General features: G+C 35.7%; 1 protein-coding gene across 1 annotated transcript; it reads left to right on the top strand.

The window, feature by feature from the left end:
• The first annotated feature begins 17 nt into the window (after positions 1-17).
• On the top strand, positions 18-27,993 carry LOC102803052 (uncharacterized). The gene is made up of 7 exons (XM_085505460.1): positions 18-664; positions 8,402-8,533; positions 11,174-11,247; positions 11,561-11,661; positions 12,657-12,797; positions 15,525-15,681; positions 26,623-27,993. Exons 1-7 carry the CDS (start codon positions 24-26, stop codon positions 27,573-27,575), a joined length of 2,199 nt encoding a protein of 732 aa, XP_085361586.1. The 5' UTR covers positions 18-23; the 3' UTR covers positions 27,576-27,993.

Below are 27,993 nucleotides of genomic sequence, written 5' to 3'. Positions count from 1 at the left end.
TCACAGATTGTTTTTTATTCAAAATGGCAGACGTCACGGAAGAAGAATCTCGAACTGGAGAGACTGGTATTGATTGCCGGGATATTTCGGGAGAGACGGGGTTCCAGAAAAATGAAAACGACGAGGACAACGTCGATTATGTAAACGCTACCTTCGACCAGACAGCTGTTTTTATCGAGGGCTCAGAAAATGTGCCGAAGTGCGGACACTGTTCTGAGTCCGGCAACATTGTGATATTGCCGACAGAAAATGACGACTCAAATGATGTGTTGGATGGGCATGAACACTGTGGTTACATCCATCATACCATCTCACCGGATCATATACAAATGCAGATCAACCCTGGTGATAATTTTATGCCGGAACACATCGGTGGGGCGACGCTCACCCTTGAATCACGGGACCCTAAAACCAATGTAAAAGTGGTGAAACGTTATGAATGCAGTTATGAGGGCTGCCAGAGATCGTACAGTACTGCTGGTAATCTGAAGACCCATCAGAAAACTCACAAGGGACAGTACAGTTTTGCGTGTACTCAAATGGGATGTGGAAAAGCATTCCTCACGTCGTACAGTCTGAAAATACATGTCAGGGTGCATACGAACGAAAAACCTTTTTCATGTGAGCAACAAGGATGCGATAAATCATTCAACACTTTATACAGGTATGGTACAAATTACAGTATAAATACGGTGGTCGAGTTGACTTGGGGTCGAGTTGACCAGAAGCCCAAATTACTTGATCTGGCCTCGAGTCAGGTGAATCTCCCATCTCTGCAATGGTCTATGATGATCATATGTATGTATTCATTATAGTTTCTAAACACATGTTAATTAATTTTACATTTTCCCCAAATACACTAAGATTCACAAGTTCAGAGTGATCATGAGAAACAATTTAGTGGTTTCAGAAAAGCTGCGTCGACAATTTATAAGTAGTTTATAACATATTTATAATTGTTGCATTCACATCAAATGAGACAACAGAAAGGGCTATAATAATTTTATGATATGCAGCATAGCCGATCAAATTCTGGTTGATACACCTTAGTTGATTTATTGATAGCCACTTTAGAACGCACTTCCGCAGCACACCCGCAGACTTGGTGGTTCATTGGGGGGCTATGTATTTATCAGTGGGGAAGTCATAGCGATTATTCTGATTGGTCAAGGACAGTTTTCCAATTTGTAATTGTTTTGTGTTTATGATTCATAAATTTTCGAAACAGCTTTTCTGAAACCACTATACAGTGAATTTTATGAAGGCGTGAATGTTTTTTGATGGAAATTTGTAAAATATTTATAAAACCTTTACCTTTACAGACATTTCATTCAAATTCAAAGAATATGCATTTATTGGATATAGACCATTTGTATGTTCTGTATTTTAAATGTTGACATTGGTGGCTATACTAGTGCTTTATTAACATATTGCTATATCTCTAACATGTAGAAAACATGCAAAAACTCTATTGAAGCCTTTTAAAATAGTAACTCTCATTACCAATGAGTCTTTGCAATTTCCTTCATTCATTGGCTGATTTACTACCATGCATTGACTGTTTGAAATTATAAAACATTCATGCCTTCATGAATTTCACTGTAACTTTTGAGAGTAGTTGTTATTAAAGCGGGGTTGTCATCACCTACGCCTGCGTCAGTTGGCCATAGCATGTCATTGTTTACAAACAAGCGTCTACCGATGAGCCTTTGCGTTTTTAGTGAGTGTTGTTATCATCGCTTGGGACTCAATTCCCGTGCATGCGCAGGTGACAACCTTTCGGTTTGAAATACTAATATAAAAACATGGAAATATGAAACACACACAAATATGTATCTGCTGCTGTAGGAGAGATCTGTAAATTTACATTAGTAACGATCTATTATTCAAACACTCATGTTAAACCTAGGTTAACCCGGCCTGCCCTTTCCAGTTCTATTCAAACCTACTTGACCTACAATATGCTAATTTGTAGTAGGTCTGCCTTCTGAACCTTAACACTCCCAACTAAAAACAAACAACAGAGAACAAATGATACAAGTCAATACAATTGTTATTGTGAATATTTAGTCAATTTATCTGCAATTAATTACAGACGTAATAGTGTGATATATTTCATGTCATTATTAAAATATGTATCAAGTGAAACCATATACCAGTACCTTCTATTGTGATATATCTGGTAAATCTGTGTTTGAAACAGAACTGGAAAATAATGCAATAGAAGTTGAATGAGCAGCTTCTCGGGATGAAATATTATAAGTTGTATATATACTAGTACTGTTCTCAACAGCAATAGTGCCCATGCCCGGTCAAGCACCCACCCCCCACTTTTGCGCAATTTTTATATTCATGATCACATTCGGCAAAGTGCCCACGCTTCAACAATGACTGTTGTTTATTCGCCGAAATCAATTCCAACAGACCGTGCTTCGACATTGATAATTCACCTCTGCATTGCATTACCAGAAAATTTTTTCGAGAATTTCTGAAGAATTGCATCAGTACAACACAATATTCTGTTTGGTTAATAACAGATTTGACCCATCAGGTCAAAGGACTTTGTTGCAGCTCAAACCATGCAAATACATCATGGCGGAAAGTGCTTCTCATCAAGAGTTTACGTGCGATGCAACACATTCATCAGTGGAGATAATGAAGATTTTGACTTTGACCCAACAGACTCTAATATTTTTAACCTTGAAAATTTGGGTTGTACGTAATTAATATTGTAATAAAATGTGCATATTTTTTGTGATCATTTCTGTTTCTTCATTGTAAAAGTCAAAGACGCCGCAACTAATTTCGTAATTTTATTTCCCCTCAAAGACGTAATATTAAAATTAAAATTGTCATTTGCATTCTTTTCCGAGAAGGGGCTCGGGTAAACACCCACCCCTGGAAAAATCATGATTTTCTGAGTTGAAGACACTGGGCGCTAAGTGTTGAGTGTTTTTTTTAGACGAGACATACTGTGAAATGAAGCTTGCACACAATAAATCGACACATTTCAGCTACAACTATTTGGTCTTGACAAATCCACCAGGTAAAGATAACCTAAAAATAAACAACAGCTTGGAAGATGTGAATGAGAGCGATTTGAACTACAGTTTTTATGCAAATTAATGTGGTCGATGCACTGTCCATTGTCTAGACGTTAGAACCGAAAAACTGGGTTTTATTTAGGCGGTTCAAGGCAGTTTGGGTTAACCCAGGTTTGACCCTAGTGTTTGAATATGAGATTTTCCTTTACAGTTTGTATTCACTGAGGTACAATTATGTTGCTGCTAACTGAAATGACTGCCTGTGAACACCATTTTGCTCAGTTAGTGTATTCACTAATGACAGCTATGTATAAATGTAATTTTGGGGTAGAGATGCATGTTTGTGGGCACTTGAGAGTGAAATTCTTCTTTTTTTGCTTTTTATTATCCAAACAGTCTTGGCTATAGACTGTTAAAATTTTGTAGAATTGTGAATAGTGGAACATACTCACAAAATTATTTTAAAATATAGATAACAGGTGCAAACATTCTCTCTTTTGAATGCTTAGCAAGATTAAGCAAGGCTGTACATAAGTAATAAAAAAGAAACATGGTGAAAAAAAGAAATGACGGGATCTCCATATTATGCACTATATTTAACTTTTAACAAAACGATAATACATTTAAATTTGGAACTGTCATAGCCATTTTAATTATGAGCATTAGCAAACTTCTTACTGAGTGAATTGTTATGCAAATTAGCAATTATCTCAGCTTCTTTTTAGTGCACATCCCAGACCTTTAAAAAAAAATAGCTCCTAGACGCTTTGACCTTTTGTTTTGAAATTTTCACAAATGATTGACAATCTGTTTATCTTCAAAACGCCGTCGGGGCATTGTTTTTGGTTGAACAGTGTTACAACAATTGTACAGACAACTAGACTGGGTGTTAATTTATGCATAAACTTGAAGTTGTGAAATTTGGGCTGCTGCCCTGCAAAATTGACAACTGGTAGACAGTTTTCAAGACGGCGCTTTCTTCATAGTAAACAGATGTACCCACAAACCAATTTTGACAGGAAACAGAAGCATGGTATAGGAGCTATTTTTTTTTAAATCACTTTTGACCAAAAAAGCATATATTGTGCATATTTCAAACTACAGTGTCCATAAAAAAAAATACTAAAAAAAATTTTAAATTCATACAATAAGCTTTCCGAAAATATATAGTTTTGTGGACAAGGAAGGTCATCTTGGTTTCCTAATTAACTAATTAAAATACCTGTCAGGTAAACTGCATCTCTACCTTAAAGATGTGCTGCTAATAGAACAAATACAGTATGTGAGATCAAAAAAGTGATAGAGAAAGGAGACTGATCTGGTAACTGCATCCACCACTACTTTTAGGTTCTGCTGTGTCCAACTCAACCTTCTCACTACCAAACTTTCTTGCCCAAATTTTTCTGCACTTTTTTCTTTTATTGTTCAATATTTCTGGAAATGAACCTTAATTTTGGAACCAACAGACAAATTTTGGATAAATTTTCAGCTTTTGTCATATTTTGAAGGAAAGTGCAGACTATTTTGTGAATTTGTGATGAAAAGAGGGAACTGGTGATGAAAATGTTACATATAATCCCTTCAAGTTAATAGTGGCGTTCATGTGCCAAGACTCGGGTCGAGTCAGCACGTGCCGAAACTTGTGTGTGTACGATTGAGACTGAGTCGTCATGTGCCGAAAAAAACTTGATCTTGGTTCCAAAAGATTCTTGGGACTGAAACTCAACACGTGCTAAGATTTGCTGCCAGAACGCTCGGTGCGAGCCAAAATCGCGCTCTCGGTGGTAAATTTAAAAGAACATATGCTGATTTATGATATGACGATGAAGGGAAATGCAGATATATATGGTCAGATGCTGTTGTAATGAGTGAAATTAATGCAAACCATCATCAGCGAGGCATATGTATGTACTGCTGCAACTGGGATTTTCTTGCAATGCTACATTGAAGTGAACAAATAATTGTTTTTCGAATCTTCTTATTCGTTCATGTGCACGATGACTCGTAATAAATACCATAACAACAAAAGGATATAATTTCAATATAGCAATTACTATTATCATCATATGCGTATTGTTTTCCATGTTTGGGTCAAATAACAGATTGACCAATAAGGACGTGATTTCGGCATGAGTCGAGTCGGTCCTTAGTGGGTCCAGACTAACATGAACGCAACGGCTGTAATCCCTTTGCAAACACAAAGGATTAAAAATGACGGCACGTGTCGAGATCCATTAAGGTGAACATTGTAAATATTTCATTGAGACATATAAAAAAGCCACTGTGTCCGCATAAACAATGTAAGGAACACCAAACTGAAAGGTCAAAAAACTTTTCAAGAACGAACAACCATTTTCAAGATATATTGATTTGATTTGTGTAGTAATTCTCCTTTATTCTTTGGAACAAATGAAAATTACTACTAATTTAATAAATATTATATCATAGGCTGTGCTTCGTCTAAAAATAAATAATTTTACCCTTATTTGCATTGGCTTGACTAGCAAAAGGTTAGAGGAAGCCTTGATATGATAATTTAGGAGATATCCTTTGTATATCTTTGTTGTTATTTGTGGCGCAGTGTTTACTAAATGATCATGTTCTCTCTCACTGCAGTGTTCTTCCCAGGCTCAGAGGCAAGCATGGCGGTCTAATTTGCATGCTAATTTGCATACTAATTTGCATATTTTTCAGGATTCACTCTCACAAAAACAAACATACAAGACAGTATTAAAATGTATGAGAGACTTTATTTAAATTACATAATACTTTACATAATATACCATAATTTGACAAGATCGTCATTTAATGTGAACTGTTCCTTAAAACTTAGTCTAAACTAATCCTTCTGACTTTGTTGTGCTCCAAACATTGGCTGCCTTACTGTAGTTAAACTCGATCGTCATAGACTTGCACGGGACTTTGTTCCATAAAGAAGATCCACTCTTTGCAATCATGTTGTGCTTTGAGCATTAACTGCACAACATTCCTAGTGGGAAAAAATGATAAATAATAAAAAAACAACAATAAATGTAAACATAACGATTGTGTTATCAATACATGCTCACAAACTTATGTCAAAGTTGTGTTTACGTGTATGAATACTTATTATTTTTACTGACATATAATTTCACTATTTTGATGTTTTGAGAATACTCACTGTTTTAATTTTACGAATTTGTCAAGGAAACAATGAGTTTTTTGTAATTGTTATTTTTTATGTTTACATAGATTTAATTTAGCAGATTTTACTTATCAGCAAAAATAGAAAAATTAAAACCCAGTGAATAATTAATGCATTTACAGTATTTTTTTCAATTTTGTTCCACATGCACATCTCAGCTTTCTATACAAGTTTTTCATCAGAATATTAGAAAGAATGAATAAAGATAATTAAATTTTTATAAAAAATCAAAAAGAAAAATTTTTTTAAATAAAAGAAAACTCTTTTGAAATACAAATTTACCAGAAACTTGAGGGCCTAACTTTTGCAGGAAATGATTGTGGGTGACAAATGCAAATCAAGTTTACAAATTGTAGCTTACTGCAGTTGACCTTTCAGTAAACCCCATCAATATGATAACAACTATGTCATCTCATGTAAACAAACAATGTACTTTATTTGCTTTATTGGAAGAGAAAAAATCTGATTTGTTGTATACTGAATCATCAAATATTTCTTATTTTGATCCCAGAAAACACCTCTATAATTTATTTAAGTGTATACGCTATTGATACAGCAAATACCGTTGGACTTTTATTCATATTCATCAACGTCTAGGACTGCACCTACATCACACATGACACAGTACAACAATAGTGTCACATTTTAAGTGAAGTCAGAATGAGTAGACAATTATGTCTATAGTTTAAAAAACTGACTATTTTATATATTTTATGTATTACCACTTTATAACAACAGACTTCTATTTGCTTATGGTCTTGAACATTAACTACTGTAAAATGACTAATTTTCACTAGGTTTAAATTTCACTGATTTAGCATTTCAGGCATATTCAGTGGGTTTTAAATTCATGGTTTCATCACTTAGATGGTTTGTTTTACATATTCACTGGAGGTAGAGGATGATTTCCACTTCATTTTAAAATGCCCTATGTATGAAAACATTAGAAAATTTTTTTTACTCTCATGGTCATATACTTTATCCAACATTAGAAAAATTTTATCAAATAAATCTTACCAAATAATCACAAAACAAGCAATTTTTGTACATAAAGCACAAATTCTGAGACAAGAATGTATTAACATGAGCTGACTTTTGACCTCAGGAACAAATATTTATGTATTTATTTTTCTATGTATTTTGTGAAATGGGCCAGTGGCCTTTAAGAACAAATAAAGATTCTACATAAAGATTCTACTGGGTTTTAATTACCGCATTTTTCAGTCAGCGAAATATGCAAAATTAAAACCCAGTGAATTATTAACCCTTTTACATTACACAACATTGAATATGCATTGCAAAGTATTTGTTAAATCATGACTCAGTTGCATGTTGCATCACAGAGTTGATAATACAAGTATTCAGTACTTTGGGAATGGTCAGCTACATATGTAAAATCACAAATACATGTAGCATTTGTTTTTGAATTCCCTTGATGTCATTTCTAGTATGCGGATCAATTGGCAATACTGTTATCTATGATTTCTTGTTCGTAATGCAGCATTTATAAGTACACTGAGTACACATATATATATGCAAATATTGTGTTATGGCGATTCTGATTACTAACTAGAGAACTAATACGTGAAATTCGCTAAAACACCCTTGTGAATTGTGTAATCACATGTCCTGGTTAAAACACTGCTTTAGATTTTTATCATACAAGTTATTATTAGGCAAATATACACAATAGTTTCATAAATTCTTACCATATTAGGGATTTTTGAAATTTTAAATAATATCATTCAACATCCAACAAAATGGTGATTTATCGAAATGGGCTTTTAATAAAATTGTCTTTTGAGAAAATGTCATATTCCTATTGCAACTGTGCTAAAATTCACAATTTTATTTCCCACAAAAAGACGTAGTATTCCCCTCACATGTAAAGGAAAACTAAGCAATAATGGAATTGTAGGTAGCAATACCAGGTTTTGAATAATATTTAGCAGATCTTTTCAAATATAACGATAATTTTTATTGTAAAACATAAGCATGAAATAATTCATCTCTAATTTATTCACTTCATCTGCATCACTGAATGAATGTATATGCATACATGTACATGTGGGTGTACTAAATCAATCATATGACAAAGATTTTGCAATTATGATGGTACATATTATTTCTTGGAGCGCAAAAAATAAAATTGTATTTGTTATTTTATTAACAGGCTTAAAGCTCATAAGAGATTACATTCAGGGAAAACATTCAACTGTGAATCGGATGGCTGTACGAAATATTTTACAACTCTTAGTGATCTTAGAAAGCATTTCAGAACGCATACAGGTGAAAAACCATACAGGTAAGCAGTTTTAACATAAGTTGTATCAAATAAAGAATACTGAATTTGGTCTATAGGTAGTACATGTGTGTTTATGTAAATGACAGATGTAATTCTATGTTGTAATTCAACGGACCAGCATAAAATTAATGCAGTCTTGTAGTTTGGAAATGCACTTCAAATTTAACACCCATAAATGTGTCCTTACTGGAAGTCGAGGAATACTGTACAATACTTATTTTCAAATTAATTTTTACTAAAGAAGTAAATCAGTGAAAATACTATTTCTCACTAATATGTATGTAATTTAAAGGGGCACCTTCCAGTTAAGCCTAATCTCACAACAAATTTACTTTCTGGATTAAAATAACAATGGATAACAAAAGATAGATTAACATTGTAAACAACATAAACAATAGTGTCCCATGATTCTTTGGTGCAATCCATGGGATTGAGCGGTTCCCACAAAATCAGTGATACAAGATTATGTCAACTTTTAATTTGTTTAGTAAAGGTATTATTTCATAGTATTAACAGGTTTCAGTGGAAATAGTATTGCAGGGATATTCACTTGTTGGTGAGGAAAGTGTATGTTTCTTCAGCATTTTTGTCGGCTGTCAGCCAAATCACAGCAAGGGACTGTTATCCTCAAAAAATATAGTTGATTGTACTTGTAACAATGGCTTTAAGTAACAGCTGCGAGACTGTAAGATATTAGCATAGCCCTGTCAACTTTTCTGATTCCAGCTAATGTCAATTCCTGGTCACTGATATGTATGTACATGTACGGTACTTGTACTTATGGTGTGTTTGTTCTGAACTGTTGATATGATATGATATGATACAGTGAGTTGAATAAACTAAAAGATTAAGGTCACCAATGATTCAGAATTGTTATCATGTTGTGTTGTGTTTGATTACTGTAAACTTTGTAATTTTCACTGCCAGAAAGTTTCAGAATTTTATGACAGTTATAAAGATAAAATTGTGCAAAATTCACTGCTACAAAATTTTGCAGTATTGACTGACGTGTGAAATTGAAGACGTTTGAATTATGTTCTTGACTGTAACTGAATGTTGGCTTATCTGAACTAGGCTGGTCTTTGCTATGATTCAAAGTTTTGTTAACATACATGTAGATCTACAAGAGCATCAGTTTGAAAACCAGTTAAATGTGTTTGTATATGTATCAGATGCAAATACAAGTCAACTGTCATTCTTTAACAAAGGGCGTACATGTAGGTATATCTTGTATACCAAGATAAGATAGAAAAGATAGTATTATTAGATGCGTCAGCTTGCCGTACTTTATTTTCCATAAATAAAAAACTTACATGTGCTTTTATCAGCAACATATTGAGCGCCGTCAGCTCCATATGTTGTCTACATCATCGTCTACATCTACAGCTTTAGGATTTAACGCATGCAGTACGGTAACTATTAATATGTGTATAATACATTCACGTAGCAGTAGGGGTAAAACATTATTAATTAAAAATTGATCTTTGATTCAGACATTCTCTAAAAATAAAACTTGCTACAACCTATACATCTTCATAAAAGTGCAGATAGAGGCATCAAGCATATTTACAATCCACGACCAGATTTTGGTCATGTATGGAGGGATTTTTTTCAAACTTGATGCGCATCATTTGGTTTTTATGATCATATTCCAAATAACCAGTAATTTTGTTTTAATGTATGTGGTTCCAGAACTAATCTCTGATATGTCTTAATTGAGCATGTTCAAACTTAATTCGTACATCTTGTCGCACATATGCACAAATATTTGTTTGACTAACAGATTCAAGATAACCAAATGGTGACCATTTTAATGTTATAAAAATTCATCAATCAGACATTTCTGCCATTCTGGAACCTGAATTTTATCGGGTATGGATGGATTTTGTTCAAACTTGAAAAAACAAGTCATTAACGATGGTATGTTAATTTTATCATACTTTGGGTTAATAACGAAAATGAAAAAACAAAATTGGGGTTACCAGACTATACCAGATACAAGTGTCCAAAATTCTGTATGAAACGATTCCTATTTTATTTATATTATAATTATGAATTTTGAAACTCATTACGTTCTGAATGCTTCTACAGATAGTCAAAATGAATGTTAAAAAGGGTCAGCAGGAAATGTGTTAAGGTAGAAGCCTACTCATAATATTTGACAAAATTGGTCATAAATCACTTGACAATGTTCATTAGATTATTATGTACAATCATGAAGCTAATGAAATAGCATAATTTTGTGTGTTACAGTTAAGTTTTTTGTGTAATCATTAACAATATATGTTTTTTTCAGCCTATGTCACCAGGCTAGATTTTGAGATATTGCATAATCTCTGCCATAGGAACATGTGGTAAAATAATAGTGTCAAAATGGTGACTTTTCGCTAAAATACAATCATCAATTTCTCGAAAAAAGGGCTGGTGACCCCCAACTTTTTTAGGTCAATATTCGCATATTGCCTTGGAGTACAGTTTATTGCAATATATTCTGGGTATTTTAATTTATGAGTAGGCTTCTACTTTAAGCAAAGTTTGTTGAGAAGGGACTAGAAAATTCGTTTGCTTTAGGTGGATTTACCATTTACGAAAGGCTCAGTTAAGATTTCAATTAAAAATATTGAATATATTTTTTCTCAGGTGTGTCTACAATACCTGTGATAAAGCTTTTGCTGCCAGTCATCATTTGAAAACACACATCAGAACACATACAGGTGGGTTTATGACTACCAGTAGTTTATTTAAAAATAGAAACTGTCAACAAATAAGAAGCAGGCCTAAATATATTGTCTGTACTTATTATAGATTGTCCACATCTGTATGTCTAGCTAAAAAAATGTTTCTGTTTTAGTACCGGTAGTTTATAAAAAAAAAAACATTTATAACTGGCCTAAAAGAATATTTTTCTTCTTAATTTAAAAAAATATTTTTTTTTGCTCACAAATGCCTGTTAAATGCTAAATCAAAAACTGCTGATATTAAAAATAATTTACAATTAAACTCCTTTATCTTTTCCTGTGTGTATAGGTGAGAAACCATATGTGTGCAATGAAAGTGGATGTAGTCGTGCCTTTACTACTCAGTATAGTTTGAAAAGTCACCTCAAGGGACATCTCAACAAAGCCTCGGTATGTACACATATGTTCACTTACTTCACAATTTCTATATTAATGGTACATGTGGAAAATGATCATGATCAGCATTCTCTACCAATCACAGCTAAGATAGTGAATATAGTTTGCATAATATTAGCATATATTTGCATATTGAATACTAATTTGCATTGGTTGATATGAAATATTTCTTATTATTACAGCGAGTGTGCAGAGTGTTAGCAAACTTCCTAGAAAAGTTCCTATGAACATTGTAATCTAGTGAGGGACTTTGTTATCAAATGATCTATTCTTATGAAAACAATTTGCTACATTTTGTAACAATCTCACTTTATTGTGGATTGTTAATTTTTGTCTAGGTGCATACTATGGCTAAGTCTGTTTTCATATTACAACATTATTGTGACTATACAAATGATGTAAATCATCTATATAAATCTTATTTGCGATTGCTTCAACCATCTAGCAGAAGTCGATAGGGTTATTGTAAAATTGATAATGACTTTCCAAAGGAAGTTGCAAGTTACCCATACAAATCTTGTTTGCGCTAACTGTAATCCCTGTCAACTTAGACCTTTTGCTACCCTTGTAACTTGCCTTGGCAATATTCACTTTTCATTCTGACAACAGATTCTTTTTCACCATCACGGGGTCGGCTCAATTACATGTGCTACACCATTCCGTCAACCTGGGTATCTATTAGCTCAACCAATATACCTCAGAAAATCTAGTGCATGGGTTAGACAATCTGTCTTCTGGTTTAGTTCTTGACCATGTCCAGACTGGTTGACATGATTGGCATATGTGGGCAATGCATACAATTAAGTGCACTCACTGCCAATTTAACCAAATCTCACTTTCAACACCCTTTTCAAATTGTGCCTCACCGCTATCAAAATAGTTCTGTGCATTGTTTCTGTTTCACAATTTAAAATGTTACTGATACTTTTCAAAAACATGTGACAGAAAATTAAAAAAAACATTTCTTCTGTTCAAAATAATGTTTTCAGAAATCGTCAGATGGTAATAGTCAAGAAACAGTTGTTTCAGCGAGTGATGTTTCCTTGGACTCACTTCCCAGCTATGAGAGCTGTGTCGGCAGTAGTGTACTCATAACAACAGCTAATCCATCAACTCAGCAACAAGTCGTGGTATGTATGTTACAGTATAATTCATATAGCTCATTACTAAGATCCCATCTATGCATGATGGAATAAATAAAATATGTGAATCAACTATATACGAATCTGTTGACTTGGTCTCCAACAGTCATATTGGTAAAAACATCAGATTTTGCTGTGTACAATTTAAAATTATGCCCTGTGAGAATTTGTGTATTTGTTAATTTTATCATGACGATAAATCTCTAATTTCAATTTCAATGAATATTTTTGGTAATGAGTGATAATTTTGAATTCTTAAAAAGTGCAAGTCTGATTGCTTTGATGTTTTATGTATAAGTATCTCAGGAGGACTTCACTTGGATTTGTTCATTTGGTGTTCTAATTTTGATGACTACGAATGTAATTTTTAGTCCCCATCGGACGTAGTCCGAAACGAGGACTTATGTTTTGGGTTCTGTCCATACTTCTGTCTGTGTGTCCGTCGTCATTTCTCAGAGACGCCTGGACAGATTTTTTTTAAAGCTGGTACAAAAACAAGTCATAATAGGACCATGTGCACATCGATTTATTTTTTATTTGGCGACCATTTTTGTCCCAAAAAACACCAAAAAATCAATATTTGGACATCAACAGTTTCTCGGACATGCACCGATTTCATTCAAACATGGCCTTGACATCAGTCACTGATGCTCATCATTGTTTTTTCGTGATTTGATTCAAAATGGCGTACTGGTGGCCATTTTGTTTTTTGCGAGTGTTCTGCTCATTTTACATAGGTGATTATACAGATTTGGGTTAAATTATTTGGTACATAGGCAAGATATCGCTTTGTTTTATTTTATTGAACTTTAACTGACAGCCACTAATTGTCCTAAAAATCAACATTTGGACATGTCATTAACAGTTTCTGGGGCATGCATTGACCAATTTCATTCAAACTTAGTCTTTATACCAGTTTCATGAACATTTGTAGTTAATATGATAAATATTATTCAAATGCTTTTCATTGTTTGACAAAGTCACTAAAAACATGACGGGGACTATGTCATTAACAATGACTTGTTTGGTAAAAAGTGATATTTAGAGGTTGACCTCGTATTTAATAATGATATCTTCAATTCTTTAATTTTGAAAATATTTCAATATGTTTTGTTTTTTATGATGATAACTTTGATTTCTTTAATTTAAGTAAATATTTATGTCAGTTCTAGGGGAAAGAAAATATATCTAAAATCTTTTGAAAAAAAGAAAAAAAAAATTATTTTAATCACATATATTGTATTGTAGATTTTTCAATGTGAATTATTAGTCCCCGTTCGGACGAAGTCCAAAAACGGGGACTATGTTTTGACCTCCGTGTGTCCGTGTGTGTGTGTGCGTGCGTCCGGACCTGTATCTTAGAAATGCCTGGACCAATCACAATCAAACTTCACACATACATCATACATGATATCATACATATGCACGTCAATTTGTTTCACGATCTGATTCAAGATGGCCGAATGGCGGCCATTTTTTTGCTAAAAAATCAAGCATTTCTCGGCTGTTTACAGATGGATTTTGTTCAAACTTTTGCTTTGTAGCGTTACTGTTTGTTTGACCAAATTATTTCAACTATTTGTTAATAGTTTTGTGTATTTTCCAGTCATAGCTGTCTCAATACATGTAATAATGGATGATTGCATTAAAGCTTTCAAATAACTCCAGATTGTCAGCAATGGTTTCCAATTATTTGACTGATGTCTAATTCTCAGCTTTCAACAATTAGATACTGAATGGGTCAATTGGGGTGAACTGGTATTTTTAAGAAATTGGCAAAAGAAAATGTGTTAATCAGGGAATCAGGAATATTTTGTTAGCATTATACTCCAGACTTGCTTCAATAATATTTAATGAATACTAAACAATGCTGTATTTTTGGAATTAATATTTTATTTGAAGACTTCTTTCAAAATATGAAATATTTTGTTCATATGCATTCCACTATAATAAAAATAATATTCAGGTTTATGCTCTGGACAATGTATGCATCATAGTCAGTGTGAGCAAATTGAGAGATGTCAATTACACTGATTCAGTGTCTAATCACAACATTAGGCCAGACTTTTTTTATTCCTTGTTTCGCGAGTTTTTATAAAGCAATTTTTTTTAGGAGGGCGAAAAAAAAATAAAATTAATTCTTTTTTTTCCATTAGATTTGTGTGATTCTCAAAGAATTGTAAGTGAGATCATTGATCAGGGGGAAGAAATGAAATAAAATTTTATTCCTTGTATAACCTTGTTTCTCATCTGAGCGAGACTTCGGTACTTCGATCATGATACTCTCATGAAAATGCAACTTGGATTTGTTATGCGGCAGGCGGTAAAAAAATGAAGATAAAAATAATATTTTTTTAGCATTTTTTTGCGCTTACAAGTCAGCGGGCCGCTGGATGGATACTATTGACAGGTTTTACTGTACAGCATATCGAACATATGCACATCTATTTTTTTTTTTTTTTATCTAAACTAATTTTACAAAATCATCAACAAAAGTATTTTTGCCATTTTTTTATACATTGTAGAGCTATATATTAGTCGCAAAGCTTTTTGTTGAAAAGGAGAATTCAAAATTTTGAGGTGATTCATGATTTAAATATTCCCTATTTCTGCTTTCTAAGGTTTCTTTTATTTATTATCTCATTGTATGTCTGTTAGCGATGTTTGCATTTTGATTAATTTTTTTTTTTTTTTTGCCATGTGTATTTTTTGTAGAATTGTGAAATTTACGAGCAACCGGAACAATTAAGTAACAGCACACCAGAACAAATACTGACCAATATGTATGTAGTACAAAGTGATTCTAACATAGCTACATCATCCAGTACAGACTTAAGCACTGTTGACAATGCTACTGTGGCTAATCTAGTGGGTAAGTAAAACAGTTCTAACATAGCTACATTATCCAGTACAGACTTAAGCACTGTTGACAATGCTACTGTGGCTAATCTAGTGGGTAAGTAAAACAGTTCTAACATAGCTACATCATCCAGTACAGACTTAAGCACTGTTGACAATGCTACTGTGGCTAATCTAGTGGGTAAGTAAAACAGTTCTAACATAGCTACATCATCCAGTACAGACTTACCGGTAAGCACTGTTGACAATGCTACTGTGGCTAATCTAGTGGGTAAGTAAAACAGTTCTAACATAGCTACATTATCCAGTACAGACTTAAGCACTGTTGACAATGCTACTGTGGCTAATCTAGTGGGTAAGTAAAACAGTTCTAACATAGCTACATTATCCAGTACAGACTTAAGCACTGTTGACAATGCTACTGTGGCTAATCTAGTGGGTAAGTAAAACAGTTCTAACATAGCTACATTATCCAGTACAGACTTAAGCACTGTTGACAATGCTACTGTGGCTAATCTAGTGGGTAAGTAAAACAGTTCTAACATAGCTACATTATCCAGTATAGACTTAAGCACTGTTGACAATGCTACTGTGGCTAATCTAGTGGGTAAGTAAAACAGTTCTAACATAGCTACATCATCCAGTACAGACTTAAGCACTGTTGACAATGCTACTGTGGCTAATCTAGTGGGTAAGTAAAACAGTTCTAACGTAGCTACATCATCCAGTACAGACTTAAGCACTGTTGACAATGCTACTGTGGCTAATCTAGTGGGTAAGTAAAACAGTTCTAACATAGCTACATTATCCAGTACAGACTTAAGCACTGTTGACAATGCTACTGTGGCTAATCTAGTGGGTAAGTAAAACAGTTCTAACATAGCTACATTATCCAGTACAGACTTAAGCACTGTTGACAATGCTACTGTGGCTAATCTAGTGGGTAAGTAAAACAGTTCTAACATAGCTACTTTATCCAGTACAGACTTAAGCACTGTTGACAATGCTACTGTGGCTAATCTAGTGGGTAAGTAAAACAGTTCTAACATAGCTACATTATCCAGTACAGACTTAAGCACTGTTGACAATGCTACTGTGGCTAATCTAGTGGGTAAGTAAAACAGTTCTAACATAGCTACATCATCCAGTACAGACTTAAGCACTGTTGACAATGCTACTGTGGCTAATCTAGTGGGTAAGTAAAACAGTTCTAACATAGCTACATCATCCAGTACAGACTTACCGGTAAGCACTGTTGACAATGCTACTGTGGCTAATCTAGTGGGTAAGTAAAACAGTTCTAACATAGCTACATTATCCAGTACAGACTTAAGCACTGTTGACAATGCTACTGTGGCTAATCTAGTGGGTAAGTAAAACAGTTCTAACATAGCTACATTATCCAGTACAGACTTAAGCACTGTTGACAATGCTACTGTGGCTAATCTAGTGGGTAAGTAAAACAGTTCTAACATAGCTACATTATCCAGTACAGACTTAAGCACTGTTGACAATGCTACTGTGGCTAATCTAGTGGGTAAGTAAAACAGTTCTAACATAGCTACATTATCCAGTATAGACTTAAGCACTGTTGACAATGCTACTGTGGCTAATCTAGTGGGTAAGTAAAACAGTTCTAACATAGCTACATCATCCAGTACAGACTTAAGCACTGTTGACAATGCTACTGTGGCTAATCTAGTGGGTAAGTAAAACAGTTCTAACGTAGCTACATCATCCAGTACAGACTTAAGCACTGTTGACAATGCTACTGTGGCTAATCTAGTGGGTAAGTAAAACAGTTCTAACATAGCTACATTATCCAGTACAGACTTAAGCACTGTTGACAATGCTACTGTGGCTAATCTAGTGGGTAAGTAAAACAGTTCTAACATAGCTACATTATCCAGTACAGACTTAAGCACTGTTGACAATGCTACTGTGGCTAATCTAGTGGGTAAGTAAAACAGTTCTAACATAGCTACTTTATCCAGTACAGACTTAAGCACTGTTGACAATGCTACTGTGGCTAATCTAGTGGGTAAGTAAAACAATTCTAACATAGCTACATTATCCAGTACAGACTTAAGCACTGTTGACAATGCTACTGTGGCTAATCTAGTGGGTAAGTAAAACAGTTCTAACATAGCTACATTATCCAGTACAGACTTAAGCACTGTTGACAATGCTACTGTGGCTAATCTAGTGGGTAAGTAAAACAGTTCTAACATAGCTACATCATCCAGTACAGACTTAAGCACTGTTGACAATGCTACTGTGGCTAATCTAGTGGGTAAGTAAAACAGTTCTAACATAGCTACATCATCCAGTACAGACTTAAGCACTGTTGACAATGCTACTGTGGCTAATCTAGTGGGTAAGTAAAACAGTTCTAACATAGCTACATCATCCAGTACAGACTTAAGCACTGTTGACAATGCTACTGTGGCTAATCTAGTGGGTAAGTAAAACAGTTCTAACATAGCTACATCATCCAGTACAGACTTAAGCACTGTTGACAATGCTACTGTGGCTAATCTAGTGGGTAAGTAAAACAGTTCTAACATAGCTACATCATCCAGTACAGACTTAAGCACTGTTGACAATGCTACTGTGGCTAATCTAGTGGGTAAGTAAAACAGTTCTAACATAGCTACATTATCCAGTACAGACTTAAGCACTGTTGACAATGCTACTGTGGCTAATCTAGTGGGTAAGTAAAACAGTTCTAACATAGCTACATTATCCAGTACAGACTTAAGCACTGTTGACAATGCTACTGTGGCTAATCTAGTGGGTAAGTAAAACAGTTCTAACATAGCTACATTATCCAGTACAGACTTAAGCACTGTTGACAATGCTACTGTGGCTAATCTAGTGGGTAAGTAAAACAGTTCTAACATAGCTACATCATCCAGTACAGACTTAAGCACTGTTGACAATGCTACTGTGGCTAATCTAGTGGGTAAGTAAAACAGTTCTAACATAGCTACATCATCCAGTACAGACTTAAGCACTGTTGACAATGCTACTGTGGCTAATCTAGTGGGTAAGTAAAACAGTTCTAACATAGCTACATTATCCAGTACAGACTTAAGCACTGTTGACAATGCTACTGTGGCTAATCTAGTGGGTAAGTAAAACAGTTCTAACATAGCTACATTATCCAGTACAGACTTAAGCACTGTTGACAATGCTACTGTGGCTAATCTAGTGGGTAAGTAAAACAGTTCTAACATAGCTACATTATCCAGTACAGACTTAAACACTGTTGACAATGCTACTGTGGCTAATCTATTGGGTAAGTAAAACAGTTCTAACATAGCTACATCATCCAGTACAGACTTAAGCACTGTTGACAATGCTACTGTGGCTAATCTAGTGGGTAAGTAAAACAGTTCTAACATAGCTACATTATCCAGTACAGACTTAAGCACTGTTGACAATGCTACTGTGGCTAATCTAGTGGGTAAGTAAAACAGTTCTAACATAGCTACATTATCCAGTACAGACTTAAGCACTGTTGACAATGCTACTGTGGCTAATCTAGTGGGTAAGTAAAACAGTTCTAACATAGCTACATTATCCAGTACAGACTTAAGCACTGTTGACAATGCTACTGTGGCTAATCTAGTGGGTAAGTAAAACAGTTCTAACATAGCTACATCATCCAGTACAGACTTAAGCACTGTTGACAATGCTACTGTGGCTAATCTAGTGGGTAAGTAAAACAGTTCTAACGTAGCTACATCATCCAGTACAGACTTAAGCACTGTTGACAATGCTACTGTGGCTAATCTAGTGGGTAAGTAAAACAGTTCTAACATAGCTACATTATCCAGTACAGACTTAAGCACTGTTGACAATGCTACTGTGGCTAATCTAGTGGGTAAGTAAAACAGTTCTAACATAGCTACATTATCCAGTACAGACTTAAGCACTGTTGACAATGCTACTGTGGCTAATCTAGTGGGTAAGTAAAACAGTTCTAACATAGCTACATTATCCAGTACAGACTTAAGCACTGTTGACAATGCTACTGTGGCTAATCTAGTGGGTAAGTAAAACAGTTCTAACATAGCTACATCATCCAGTACAGACTTAAGCACTGTTGACAATGCTACTGTGGCTAATCTAGTGGGTAAGTAAAACAGTTCTAACATAGCTACATCATCCAGTACAGACTTAAGCACTGTTGACAATGCTACTGTGGCTAATCTAGTGGGTAAGTAAAACAGTTCTAACATAGCTACATCATCCAGTACAGACTTAAGCACTGTTGACAATGCTACTGTGGCTAATCTAGTGGGTAAGTAAAACAGTTCTAACATAGCTACATTATCCAGTACAGACTTACGCACTGTTGACAATGCTACTGTGGCTAATCTAGTGGGTAAGTAAAACAGTTCTAACATAGCTACATTATCCAGTACAGACTTAAGCACTATTGACAATGCTACTGTGGCTAATCTAGTGGGTAAGTAAAACAGTTCTAACATAGCTACATTATCCAGTACAGACTTAAGCACTGTTGACAATGCTACTGTGGCTAATCTAGTGGGTAAGTAAAACAGTTCTAACATAGCTACATCATCCAGTACAGACTTAAGCACTGTTGACAATGCTACTGTGGCTAATCTAGTGGGTAAGTAAAACAGTTCTAACATAGCTACATTATCCAGTACAGACTTAAGCACTGTTGACAATGCTACTGTGGCTAATCTAGTGGGTAAGTAAAACAGTTCTAACATAGCTACATCATCCAGTACAGACTTAAGCACTGTTGACAATGCTACTGTGGCTAATCTAGTGGGTAAGTAAAACAGTTCTAACATAGCTACATCATCCAGTACAGACTTAAGCACTGTTGACAATGCTACTGTGGCTAATCTAGTGGGTAAGTAAAACAGTTCTACATAGCTACATCATCCAGTACAGACTTAAGCACTGTTGACAATGCTACTGTGGCTAATCTAGTGGGTAAGTAAAACAGTTCTAACATAGCTACATCATCCAGTACAGACTTAAGCACTGTTGACAATGCTACTGTGGCTAATCTAGTGGGTAAGTAAAACAGTTCTAACATAGCTACATCATCCAGTACAGACTTAAGCACTGTTGACAATGCTACTGTGGCTAATCTAGTGGGTAAGTAAAACAGTTCTAACGTAGCTACATCATCCAGTACAGACTTAAGCACTGTTGACAATGCTACTGTGGCTAATCTAGTGGGTAAGTAAAACAGTTCTAACATAGCTACATCATCCAGTACAGACTTAAGCACTGTTGACAATGCTACTGTGGCTAATCTAGTGGGTAAGTAAAACAGTTCTAACATAGCTACATTATCCAGTACAGACTTAAGCACTGTTGACAATGCTACTGTGGCTAATCTAGTGGGTAAGTAAAACAGTTCTAACATAGCTACATCATCCAGTACAGACTTAAGCACTGTTGACAATGCTACTGTGGCTAATCTAGTGGGTAAGTAAAACAGTTCTAACATAGCTACATCATCCAGTACAGACTTAAGCACTGTTGACAATGCTACTGTGGCTAATCTAGTGGGTAAGTAAAACAGTTCTAACATAGCTACATTATCCAGTACAGACTTAAGCACTGTTGACAATGCTACTGTGGCTAATCTAGTGGGTAAGTAAAACAGTTCTAACATAGCTACATTATCCAGTACAGACTTAAGCACTGTTGACAATGCTACTGTGGCTAATCTAGTGGGTAAGTAAAACAGTTCTAACATAGCTACATTATCCAGTACAGACTTAAACACTGTTGACAATGCTACTGTGGCTAATCTAGTGGGTAAGTAAAACAGTTCTAACATAGCTACATCATCCAGTACAGACTTAAGCACTGTTGAAAATGCTACTGTGGCTAATCTAGTGGGTAAGTAAAACAGTTCTAACGTAGCTACATCATCCAGTACAGACTTAAGCACTGTTGACAATGCTACTGTGGCTAATCTAGTGGGTAAGTAAAACAGTTCTAACATAGCTACATTATCCAGTACAGACTTAAGCACTGTTGACAATGCTACTGTGGCTAATCTAGTGGGTAAGTAAAACAGTTCTAACATAGCTACATTATCCAGTACAGACTTAAGCACTGTTGACAATGCTACTGTGGCTAATCTAGTGGGTAAGTAAAACAGTTCTAACATAGCTACATTATCCAGTACAGACTTAAGCACTGTTGATAATGCTACTGTGGCTAATCTAGTGGGTAAGTAAAACAGTTCTAACATAGCTACATTATCCAGTACAGACTTAAGCACTGTTGACAATGCTACTGTGGCTAATCTAGTGGGTAAGTAAAACAGTTCTAACATAGCTACATCATCCAGTACAGACTTAAGCACTGTTGACAATGCTACTGTGGCTAATCTAGTGGGTAAGTAAAACAGTTCTAACGTAGCTACATCATCCAGTACAGACTTAAGCACTGTTGACAATGCTACTGTGGCTAATCTAGTGGGTAAGTAAAACAGTTCTAACATAGCTACATTATCCAGTACAGACTTAAGCACTGTTGACAATGCTACTGTGGCTAATCTAGTGGGTAAGTAAAACAGTTCTAACATAGCTACATTATCCAGTACAGACTTAAGCACTGTTGACAATGCTACTGTGGCTAATCTAGTGGGTAAGTAAAACAGTTCTAACATAGCTACATTATCCAGTACAGACTTAAGCACTGTTGATAATGCTACTGTGGCTAATCTAGTGGGTAAGTAAAACAGTTCTAACATAGCTACATTATCCAGTACAGACTTAAGCACTGTTGACAATGCTACTGTGGCTAATCTAGTGGGTAAGTAAAACAGTTCTAACATAGCTACATCATCCAGTACAGACTTAAGCACTGTTGACAATGCTACTGTGGCTAATCTAGTGGGTAAGTAAAACAGTTCTAACGTAGCTACATCATCCAGTACAGACTTAAGCACTGTTGACAATGCTACTGTGGCTAATCTAGTGGGTAAGTAAAACAGTTCTAACATAGCTACATTATCCAGTACAGACTTAAGCACTGTTGACAATGCTACTGTGGCTAATCTAGTGGGTAAGTAAAACAGTTCTAACATAGCTACATTATCCAGTACAGACTTAAGCACTGTTGACAATGCTACTGTGGCTAATCTAGTGGGTAAGTAAAACAGTTCTAACATAGCTACATTATCCAGTACAGACTTAAGCACTGTTGACAATGCTACTGTGGCTAATCTAGTGGGTAAGTAAAACAGTTCTAACATAGCTACATTATCCAGTACAGACTTAAGCACTGTTGACAATGCTACTGTGGCTAATCTAGTGGGTAAGTAAAACAGTTCTAACATAGCTACATTATCCAGTACAGACTTAAGCACTGTTGATAATGCTACTGTGGCTAATCTAGTGGGTAAGTAAAACAGTTCTAACATAGCTACATTATCCAGTACAGACTTAAGCACTGTTGACAATGCTACTGTGGCTAATCTAGTGGGTAAGTAAAACAGTTCTAACATAGCTACATCATCCAGTACAGACTTAAGCACTGTTGACAATGCTACTGTGGCTAATCTAGTGGGTAAGTAAAACAGTTCTAACGTAGCTACATCATCCAGTACAGACTTAAGCACTGTTGACAATGCTACTGTGGCTAATCTAGTGGGTAAGTAAAACAGTTCTAACATAGCTACATTATCCAGTACAGACTTAAGCACTGTTGACAATGCTACTGTGGCTAATCTAGTGGGTAAGTAAAACAGTTCTAACATAGCTACATTATCCAGTACAGACTTAAGCACTGTTGATAATGCTACTGTGGCTAATCTAGTGGGTAAGTAAAACAGTTCTAACATAGCTACATTATCCAGTACAGACTTAAGCACTGTTGACAATGCTACTGTGGCTAATCTAGTGGGTAAGTAAAACAGTTCTAACATAGCTACATCATCCAGTACAGACTTAAGCACTGTTGACAATGCTACTGTGGCTAATCTAGTGGGTAAGTAAAACAGTTCTAACGTAGCTACATCATCCAGTACAGACTTAAGCACTGTTGACAATGCTACTGTGGCTAATCTAGTGGGTAAGTAAAACAGTTCTAACATAGCTACATTATCCAGTACAGACTTAAGCACTGTTGACAATGCTACTGTGGCTAATCTAGTGGGTAAGTAAAACAGTTCTAACATAGCTACATTATCCAGTACAGACTTAAGCACTGTTGACAATGCTACTGTGGCTAATCTAGTGGGTAAGTAAAACAGTTCTAACATAGCTACATTATCCAGTACAGACTTAAGCACTGTTGACAATGCTACTGTGGCTAATCTAGTGGGTAAGTAAAACAGTTCTAACATAGCTACATCATCCAGTACAGACTTAAGCACTGTTGACAATGCTACTGTGGCTAATCTAGTGGGTAAGTAAAACAGTTCTAACATAGCTACATTATCCAGTACAGACTTAAGCACTGTTGACAATGCTACTGTGGCTAATCTAGTGGGTAAGTAAAACAGTTCTAACATAGCTACATTATCCAGTACAGACTTAAGCACTGTTGACAATGCTACTGTGGCTAATCTAGTGGGTAAGTAAAACAGTTCTAACATAGCTACATCATCCAGTACAGACTTAAGCACTGTTGACAATGCTACTGTGGCTAATCTAGTGGGTAAGTAAAACAGTTCTAACATAGCTACATCATCCAGTACAGACTTAAGCACTGTTGACAATGCTACTGTGGCTAATCTAGTGGGTAAGTAAAACAGTTCTACATAGCTACATCATCCAGTACAGACTTAAGCACTGTTGACAATGCTACTGTGGCTAATCTAGTGGGTAAGTAAAACAGTTCTAACATAGCTACATCATCCAGTACAGACTTAAGCACTGTTGACAATGCTACTGTGGCTAATCTAGTGGGTAAGTAAAACAGTTCTAACATAGCTACATCATCCAGTACAGACTTAAGCACTGTTGACAATGCTACTGTGGCTAATCTAGTGGGTAAGTAAAACAGTTCTAACGTAGCTACATCATCCAGTACAGACTTAAGCACTGTTGACAATGCTACTGTGGCTAATCTAGTGGGTAAGTAAAACAGTTCTAACATAGCTACATCATCCAGTACAGACTTAAGCACTGTTGACAATGCTACTGTGGCTAATCTAGTGGGTAAGTAAAACAGTTCTAACATAGCTACATTATCCAGTACAGACTTAAGCACTGTTGACAATGCTACTGTGGCTAATCTAGTGGGTAAGTAAAACAGTTCTAACATAGCTACATCATCCAGTACAGACTTAAGCACTGTTGACAATGCTACTGTGGCTAATCTAGTGGGTAAGTAAAACAGTTCTAACATAGCTACATCATCCAGTACAGACTTAAGCACTGTTGACAATGCTACTGTGGCTAATCTAGTGGGTAAGTAAAACAGTTCTAACATAGCTACATTATCCAGTACAGACTTAAGCACTGTTGACAATGCTACTGTGGCTAATCTAGTGGGTAAGTAAAACAGTTCTAACATAGCTACATTATCCAGTACAGACTTAAGCACTGTTGACAATGCTACTGTGGCTAATCTAGTGGGTAAGTAAAACAGTTCTAACATAGCTACATTATCCAGTACAGACTTAAACACTGTTGACAATGCTACTGTGGCTAATCTAGTGGGTAAGTAAAACAGTTCTAACACAGCTACATCATCCAGTACAGACTTAAGCACTGTTGAAAATGCTACTGTGGCTAATCTAGTGGGTAAGTAAAACAGTTCTAACGTAGCTACATCATCCAGTACAGACTTAAGCACTGTTGACAATGCTACTGTGGCTAATCTAGTGGGTAAGTAAAACAGTTCTAACATAGCTACATTATCCAGTACAGACTTAAGCACTGTTGACAATGCTACTGTGGCTAATCTAGTGGGTAAGTAAAACAGTTCTAACATAGCTACATTATCCAGTACAGACTTAAGCACTGTTGACAATGCTACTGTGGCTAATCTAGTGGGTAAGTAAAACAGTTCTAACATAGCTACATTATCCAGTACAGACTTAAGCACTGTTGACAATGCTACTGTGGCTAATCTAGTGGGTAAGTAAAACAGTTCTAACATAGCTACATTATCCAGTACAGACTTAAGCACTGTTGACAATGCTACTGTGGCTAATCTAGTGGGTAAGTAAAACAGTTCTAACATAGCTACATCATCCAGTACAGACTTAAGCACTGTTGACAATGCTACTGTGGCTAATCTAGTGGGTAAGTAAAACAGTTCTAACGTAGCTACATCATCCAGTACAGACTTAAGCACTGTTGACAATGCTACTGTGGCTAATCTAGTGGGTAAGTAAAACAGTTCTAACATAGCTACATTATCCAGTACAGACTTAAGCACTGTTGACAATGCTACTGTGGCTAATCTAGTGGGTAAGTAAAACAGTTCTAACATAGCTACATTATCCAGTACAGACTTAAGCACTGTTGACAATGCTACTGTGGCTAATCTAGTGGGTAAGTAAAACAGTTCTAACATAGCTACATTATCCAGTACAGACTTAAGCACTGTTGACAATGCTACTGTGGCTAATCTAGTGGGTAAGTAAAACAGTTCTAACATAGCTACATCATCCAGTACAGACTTAAGCACTGTTGACAATGCTACTGTGGCTAATCTAGTGGGTAAGTAAAACAGTTCTAACATAGCTACATCATCCAGTACAGACTTAAGCACTGTTGACAATGCTACTGTGGCTAATCTAGTGGGTAAGTAAAACAGTTCTAACATAGCTACATCATCCAGTACAGACTTAAGCACTGTTGACAATGCTACTGTGGCTAATCTAGTGGGTAAGTAAAACAGTTCTAACATAGCTACATCATCCAGTACAGACTTAAGCACTATTTTAAAATCTAAAGCATTGTTTTGTATGTTGAATTCATAGGTATGAATGGAACTGGCCAGGTGACTGCAACAAGTGATATAACATCTGCTAGTAGCAGCACGCAACAAACACCTACCACACTAATAGTGCAGAACGCTAAGGGTGAACAATTTATCATCCAGGCAAACTTGGCAGAAACCCTGACAGACACCCCTACCCATGTACTGACACAGGTGGCACCAGAAGGAAACACTCTCACATCCAATGTGGTGCCCGCGACAACACAGCTGATCATGGCACCTGGCAGTGTGCAATCCAATGTGGGGCCCGCGACAACTCAGCTGATCATGGCACCTGGCAGTGTGCAATCCAATGTGGGGCCCGCGACAACACAGCTGATCATGGCACCTGGCAGTGTGCAATCCAATATGGTGCCCGCGACAACACAGCTGATCATGGCACCAGCGAACATGCAAGTGCAGGATCTATTGCCGCAGAACAGTGCATTAGAAGTGACTTCAACTGGACAGAACAACCAGGTGCAGCAGAGCACCACTGCAATTGACGTCACCCCAGAGCAAATCACGTATATTGTTGCTGAGAAAACACCTGATGCACACAACAGAATCTGTGAGCCTCACACCACCACGGTAACAGAAGAAAGTGACAGTTTCACCAATAGTGAATCAAATTTGCAAATGAAGTCTGAGATTAAGACAGCCAACTGTGAGCAAGTAAAACACATCAACACGGGTTTATCCCTCTCTGGATATGAGACCATATCAAATGATTTTGTTTCCAACCTATTACAGACACAAGAATCCAACCCGTCCAGTGATCATCTAACTCAGACAGAATTTACCACTACAAATAACATAATCAACACTCTTGGCTTGAGTTTTGTAACTAGTCCTGTGACAATGTCAACGAACACCACATCCAGTGTTACCACAAACAACATTGCTCAAGAAGTGAATTGTATTATACCACATAATAATAGTGAGAGTAAGTAATCGCCTAGTGAACATCAAATTTACCTGCCCTAAGTCTAAATCATTAAATCTTATTACAATTATTGTTAATCAGGATTAATTAGTCATTAAGAGCTCTTTCAGTATGGCAATGCAAAGGAATATTGCTGGCATTCTTAAACATCAGTGAGCACTGTGCTAAGAATTAAATTGTATGTTCTCACCAGTTTACGACAAACTTCAAATTCATGGGTTATCCATTGGCCCTGTATATTACAATGTTGTGAGAGAATCTGCAGAAACACCCTTCAAAACGATTACCATATTTGCTCTATTAGTAGTGTTACGTAAATGACAGTGTTGTATCAAAATAATAAAACAACTAAGAAAGCTCCATGCTGACCACGTGAATTGTAATCCCACACATCCTTTGAATTAAACATAAATCTATTCATATCAG

This window comes from Saccoglossus kowalevskii, chromosome 11, assembly GCF_978046115.1.
Source record: "Saccoglossus kowalevskii chromosome 11, keSacKowa6.1, whole genome shotgun sequence".
Taxonomy (NCBI): Eukaryota; Metazoa; Hemichordata; class Enteropneusta; family Harrimaniidae; genus Saccoglossus; species Saccoglossus kowalevskii.
Note: the sequence above shows the minus strand (reverse complement) of the source record. Positions and strands in the feature narration are given on the sequence as shown.

Bases quoted from the DNA above. Each gene is read 5' to 3' on its own strand.
- LOC102803052 (XM_085505460.1), top strand. From the start codon at position 24: ATGGCAGACGTCACGGAAGAAGAATCTCGAACTGGAGAGACTGGTATT. The intron at 11,248-11,560 runs GTGGGTTTATGA...CTGTGTGTATAG, and splicing joins ACACATCAGAACACATACAG to GTGAGAAACCATATGTGTGC. The intron at 12,798-15,524 runs GTATGTATGTTA...TATTTTTTGTAG, and splicing joins CAACTCAGCAACAAGTCGTG to AATTGTGAAATTTACGAGCA.